Genomic DNA, 7,302 nt, shown 5'->3' with positions numbered 1-7,302 from the left:
GGGGCATATACATACGAAAAATTGGACGACGAGGACATAGATGAGTCAAACTTCAAATAGGGTATATCTAGACATTTTCACATAGTTTAGGGGCATATTTGATCATTTTCCCTAGGAAAAATAAAGCTTTTCATCAAAGAGAAGAAATAACTTTGAATTATTTATTTATTTTTTAAAAAAAAGCTAAGCCTCCAATTTGTTTTTGCTTTAGGCCAAAAATTAGCTTGAGGCGTCACTGCGATGGAGGTAGGGGTGTGGAGTGGGGTAAAGTGTTGAGAAGTGGGCAACACACATATCATTTATGAAATTTATTTTACCTACTTTTATTAGAATAATCATTTTTGTCATTCTTCGAAACAAAACATTTTTCAAAAAATCACATACACATGCGCGGAACTCACCCTATTGTTTTTAGTAGTTTAGCAGCCTATTAAGTAGGCCACTAATATGATTGCCTAAATTTTGAAGAAGAAAAAAAAAGAAAAACTTATCACAAAAATCACGGTGGTAATACGTATTATTTTTCTTTATTCAGAAAGTTAGATTTTGGAAGTTTTACCACTTATAGATTGATTATTGACAAATAAAACCACATCTTAATTAATGGGATTTTCATTGTCTATATGTATACACTTTTTAATTCCTCTAAAGTTTTTTCAATAATCATTTTAATTTATTGTTTCCTACTACGTACTATGAGGACTTTTTAGACTAATTTTAGGTACAAATTGAAAAATGTGCCACCAAAATAAAGTTTAATCAATGCTTAGTAGCTATCGAATCATGATTCGACTTGTAATTATCAATCCACATTATGTCTAATTTCTAATAATTATTCTTTTACACACTATTTCACTAAATACATATATCTATTGAATTAAAAAATAATCCTCAAAAATTAATTAACCGTATTTTTCGGTTAACATAATGACAACTACATTTAGTTTGAATTACTAGATGCATCATATTATTTTCATTCAATTATTTGGAGGAATTTTATGTACAAATTGGAGGACTTTTATGTACATAGGTACTTTTTACCGTGACAGGACAATGATCACTCCAATTTTTTTATTTCTAATTTTTCTTTCTAGATGCAATTTTTTTAGTCCAATTATTTCACAAAGTTTTAATACGTGATTTTTGTTATTCGTAGCCTGTTTGGTAAAAAAATAATTCAAAAGTTGCTTAGTTACTATGCAATGATACAAATGTTTCTTTTAAAAAGTTAATTTCAAAAATTTATTTCGCCAAAATAGACTAATAATTTATGTTTGGTTAAAATTTCAAAAGAGTGTATAAGAAAAAGATTTTTAAAATATTCAATTTTTAAAAAATGTGGTGAAACACTTTAACTCTCTAAAATAACTTTTTCTTTTTCAAAAAAATTAAAAATAAATAAATATATGTTTATTTGGATCTGGTTCATTATAATTTTATAGTACTGGATCCGTTACAATTATTTGGATCTGGTTCATTATAATTTTAGGACTAAACAATATCTCTTTTTTACTTGAATCACCTATCTATCTAGTCATTTCATAAGTTTTAATACTTGACTTTTCTTGCTAATCCACCTTCAAAAGATGGTTTAATTTAGAAATTACTCTTTATTTTTTTTTCTTAATTTAGAAAGGGTACCAAAACTTAATATAAATCTCTTCACAATTTAATAAGAACAGTATATATATCCAGAACTTCACAATTCAATAAAAACAGTAATTATATCTGGAAATCAGAAAACTATTCATGATTTTGTCTCTTGAAAAGAGAGTCTGTTTGGATTGACTTAAAAATTGGTCAAACATGTCTTTAAGTCATTTTTATCTTTTGAGAGTGTTTGAAAAATTAAAAAATAACTTAAAATAAATTTTAAATGACTTTAAAAAAAGTTTAAAAGTCAAAAGTAAGACTCTCCCTACCTTTTTTTTTTTTGACTTAAAAGTAATTTAAGTTTAACCAAAAGTATTACTTTTTAATTTTTTCTAAAAAAAAGTCAATTCAAACTGGCTCTAAATAGGAAAACTTTTAAAGATTAATATTGAACGGAATTACCAAAATAGCCATCAATGAGTTTTAGTCAATTTTGAACTTCCCTAATTAATTTCTTAGAGCTCATCATATCCATTAAATGAAAAAAAAATCCCACTTTGGCTAAATATAATCTCCTTTAGGTAATTAACTAATTATATATGGACACTACATTTAATTTTTTAACACTTTTTCCCTGCACAAAAAGAAAGAATATAAAATATATTTGACAATCTTAAATACTTCTATATATAGTAAATATATAATTATAATCAGATTTGCTTAATACATACACTTTTAATCCAAAGTATATAAAACCTTCATGATGGTAGCATACGCAAGAATTGTTAGCAAAATTCAACCTCTAGACCCTCGGTGAATCAAGTACTAGTGGTTCGTAATTTATTCAATTTTATAATTTTTTTCATTAATTTTTAATATATGTATGCATCTAACATTTCATTTTATCAATATAATTGTGTTCCGTGTATTAATTTATAGTGTTTGCGAGAACTTTCTTATATAGATGGAAAAATTGGTGATGAATCGAAGGATTATACAACATTTTTTGCTTCTACTCTTTCTATGTTTGATGAACTATGAAGGGGTTCGAGGCACAAAAATCCTTAATAAACCTCCAATTAAAACGATTAAGGTATGTGGCTTGCTACGATTTTAATTTGATGTATATATAAATTAAACAATTAATATTTTATTGAAAAAATTACAGACGGAATATGATGATATATATGATTGTGTGGATTTTTACGATCAACCTGCATTTCATCATCCTTTATTGAAGAATCACAATTATCATCCTCAGGTATATATATGTCACCGATACATCCTCTTACCATCAATTTTTATAATGAAAATCAATGATCATTGAAAAAATTTGGATGAACAGATGAAACCCTCTTTGTTAACGAAAGAGAGTATTCCAACTGCATCGAGAAGTGCTACGTTGCAGCCAATGGGATTATCTGACGGAGGTTGTCCTGTTGGAACAGTTCCTATTAGAAGATACACTAAAGAAGATGTTATTAGACAAAAGCTTTTGCCACCACCAGAAGACACTGTTCACGTTGTCGATCCTCCACTTACTAATGTAAGATTTTTGTTGTTTCAATTGATATTTAGTTTTTCCAATTAATAATAACAGGATACACAAAATATAACATCTCTTGTAACATTATCTTACTTTTGCACAGAGGGACAACTTCAATGATTCCAAAACTAGAAGGATTAAACCTTTGAAAGGGTACAAGGTAAGTAAATATTACTTATAAAATATATAGATTTATTTATCCTCTTTGGCATTTTTATTTGGAGTAGGACATCATATGTGATCCTCTTTTTCAATAATGCAAATCACAAAATTGAAGAATAATTCATAATTTACAATTAACTCATTTATTCTTTTCAGTTGGCTATTGTTTCAACAGAAGACAATCCAAACAACAAGTTTGGTGGAGCTTCCATGATAGCTGCTATATATAATCCTCGTAGTACAGGTCAACAACATAGTGCATGTCGTTTGAAACTTATTAAAGGAAAAAATATTATACAAACGGGTTGGAGAGTAAGTCAGATCAATTATACATTCAAATTTTCCTTGGTGCCTATATATATGTCATTATTTTTTCATTTTGCTTTGTTAGGTTGACCCTACTCTATATGGCGATAATAGAACTAGAGTATTCATACATTTCGATGTAAGTCTCCAACTAGTAATATTGTTTAAATTTGTCCCTCAAATTATACATATTAATCCTTTTAAAAATATATTTTTCAGGATGGTACAAATTCTTGTTTCGATTTGTTATGTCCTAGCTTTGTAATTGTAAGTCAAAATATCACTTTGGGTCAACCACTTCCTCACACTTCCACCATTCATGGGAAACTCTATGACATGGCATTTCAGATTAAATGGGTAACTTTTCTGCCTTTATTTATATATAAAAAAAAACTCTCAGTATTAGTATTTTTGTTCCTTTAATTATTGATATGTTCCAATTCTAGTTCATATCATATGTCATTTATAAGTACATTAAACATTCAACGTGGGTTTTGGCTGTATATGTTGCTCACATCCTCTCAAAATATCATTATGGTCGTATCGAATCCTTCAAAAAAAAATTATCTTGTTGAAGGATCCAACACACATCATCGGATCTGACAGTGATACTTTTGAAGGATCTGACACGCATCATCAGGGTGACACTCATCTTGAAGGATCCGAGCAACATATATAGACCTCAAGTAGAAGCACCAATATTATATACTAAGCATATTGCATGACTATATGTTTGTTAACCATGTTTAATTTTTTGAAAAAAATGTATATATATATATAGGATCAAGAGAAAGGGAATTGGTGGCTATTCCTTGACAATGTAGCAATTGGTTTTTGGCCAAAAGAAGTGTTTGATGATTTTGGTAATTTTGCAACAAAAGTTGAATGGGGTGGAGTTGTGTATAGTCCAGCTGGGGTACTTGAACCACCAATGGGTTCAGGGCTTTACCCTCTTATGAGAAGCACAACAGTTAATGCATATTGTAGAGTTATAACACTCTTAAATGACAAGGGTCAAAACATTGATCTATTAGGTTCTAAGTTGCCAACATTTTCAACAACTCCTATGTTGTATACTGTAATTGATGTTCCTAATTATCCAGGTCTTGATTATAATCATACCATCCTTTATGGTGGACCTGGTGAGATTTAATTCAATACAATATCCTATTTAAATTTCTTTATGTAGGACATCTTCTTTTTTTGTTTTTACTTTTTCTAAGTTATGCTCTTTGAGTAATTTGCAGCACTACATCTATGATTGATTAATTTCGTATGTGTTGTCAAGATCCTCTTTCAGCGTGTGAGTATCTTTTTAAATTATTAGGCAAAGAAGGTAGGGGATAAGAATCCAATTGAATCGAATCGAATCAAATAGAACTCACCAATAATAATGTGAATGTTCAGGTAGTCAATTAGAGCTACTTAGATTTCCAATACGTGAGCTAATAATATAAGAGATACAAATAATAAACTAACTACGTACAAATGTAATATATTAATTGATTATAATTAAGGATAATACAGATTATAATATCTTCGAAATCATGAGCACAAAAATGGAAATATTAAGTTGTTAATGGACATTTGATACAAAATTGCATGTAGGTTTATCATTATCTTACTAATTAGAAGTTAAAATTTCTACAAGGAATTGTCATACAGAACCGTATCAATTTTAATATTGATGATAGTTTAACAGAAAAGCCATGTATAAACATCAAATACGACGCACTCTAGCTAACTATAGAATTTCAACAAATAAATTCATCTCTATTTAAATAGATTAATTAATGTGACAAAACATCATTTTAAAATGATACACAGCAGAGGGACACTAAAGCGTTTCATTATTATTAAGAGAAGCAATTGATAATAGGGCCTCCGTTTTACCATAATTATAAGCATTTTACCACCTTATTACTTTAATATTATGCTAAATTTGTAATGGTAATATAATTTTATAAAGAGTAAATTTTAAGTTTAGCAAACATAAAAATCATAATTGTATGTTATAGCTATAATTTGCATAATTGCGCTCATAAACATAGTTTGCTAGCATCAGATTTGTATAAATCGCAGGCAAACATCTCGTTTGTAGAAAAGCGCAGCGATTGTATATGTATATCGGCTAGATAATTGTATATATGTAACTACTATGTATATGTATCAATGATTGTGTTTGTATATCTGTATAAAATTTAAATTTGTATACAATTGAATTGAAATAAAACATTTGTATATCAAATCTCTCTCTCGCTTTATACAACACAAACTATACATTGTAATTTGTATAAATAAAAAAATCTAGGAAAATAAAATGTATTCATGTTAAAACTTTCAATAGCCATATTTGAAACACTTCCAAACAAATTAACGATTCACCGAGTTAATGAATACCCGATCGATTATGTATTTTACCGATTATCTCGAAGATCAAGTTGAAAATTTCGTGCCAAATATGTATATCACCGAAATTCTAATCGATTATTTAAAAATCTTCTTCACCGCCAACAAAAAACTCAAATAAATAGACTTTTCGACATAGATTGAGTATTATCAATAGAGTGTTAAAAGTTGATATTGAATTTTGAGGAATAAGGGAGAGAGGCCCCCTATCGATTATTGTTTGGAACGTAATTGACTAAGAATTTCAGTGATATTTACCTTATTTGAAATATTAATTCCTCTGATTTTCTCCAATTTGATATTACCTAATTATATTCTGCCAAATTAAACAATATATTTGTTTTTTTTACATAAGTCAGCTCTACAACAAACTAAAATATAATTATTTTTAATGAATATTAAAAATATGATTAAAAGATCCGGTTAAATACTAAAGAGTAAATTTTAAGTTTAGCAAACATAAAAATCATAATTGTATGTTATAGCTATAATTTGCATAATTGCGCTCATAAACATAGTTTGCTAGCATCAGATTTGTATAAATCGCAGGCAAACATCTCGTTTGTAGAAAAGCGCAGCGATTGTATATGTATATCGGCTAGATAATTGTATATATGTAACTACTATGTATATGTATCAATGATTGTGTTTGTATATCTGTATAAAATTTAAATTTGTATACAATTGAATTGAAATAAAACATTTGTATATCAAATCTCTCTCTCGCTTTATACAACACAAACTATACATTGTAATTTGTATAATTTGTGTTTGTATAAAGTGAGAAAGAGAGAAAGGCAAAGGAGAACTAGTAGGGGAAGATCTGTATTTGTATAATTATAAGTATATAGGACGAAAATATATGTATTTGTATTTGTATATACAGTTTTCTCTCGCTTTATACAAACACAAATGCAATTTATACATTTGTGTTTGTATAAAGTGAGAGAGACGAGGGAGAGTGGCGAGCGAGATTTCTTGGGAGAGAGGCGAATGACAAGTGTTTGCTACGGATTAGAATTAAATGAAATTGTGGTTATAACATTTATTTTGAATTAATAGTTTGTTATTTTATACAATTTTCCCTTTTATAAATGGTCCAATATAACATATTTTTCACATACAGGACAAAATCACACATTTTAATTGTTTAAAAATTAAACATATTTAAGTCATGGGAATTCGCGTCTTGCGGTTGTTACCCTAATTTGGACGGTGTTAATTTGGGGGTTAAAAAAATTGCCCTTTTGATTCTAAAATCAATTTTGTTGATCTTTTGGAATATT

The 7,302-nt window shown here is 28.2% G+C and overlaps 1 protein-coding gene across 1 annotated transcript; it reads left to right on the top strand.

The window, feature by feature from the left end:
* Positions 1–2,938: 2,938 nt before the first annotated feature.
* Positions 2,939–4,760, top strand: LOC102606285 (uncharacterized). Its single transcript, XM_015304027.1, has 4 exons — positions 2,939–3,139; positions 3,243–3,299; positions 3,458–3,613; positions 4,389–4,760. Exons 1-4 carry the CDS (start codon positions 2,939–2,941, stop codon positions 4,758–4,760), a joined length of 786 nt encoding a protein of 261 aa, XP_015159513.1.
* Positions 4,761–7,302: the final 2,542 nt, after the last annotated feature.

This window comes from Solanum tuberosum, unplaced genomic scaffold, assembly GCF_000226075.1.
Source record: "Solanum tuberosum cultivar DM 1-3 516 R44 unplaced genomic scaffold, SolTub_3.0 scf00496, whole genome shotgun sequence".
In the NCBI taxonomy this organism is placed as follows: domain Eukaryota; kingdom Viridiplantae; phylum Streptophyta; class Magnoliopsida; order Solanales; family Solanaceae; genus Solanum; species Solanum tuberosum.
Note: the sequence above shows the minus strand (reverse complement) of the source record. Positions and strands in the feature narration are given on the sequence as shown.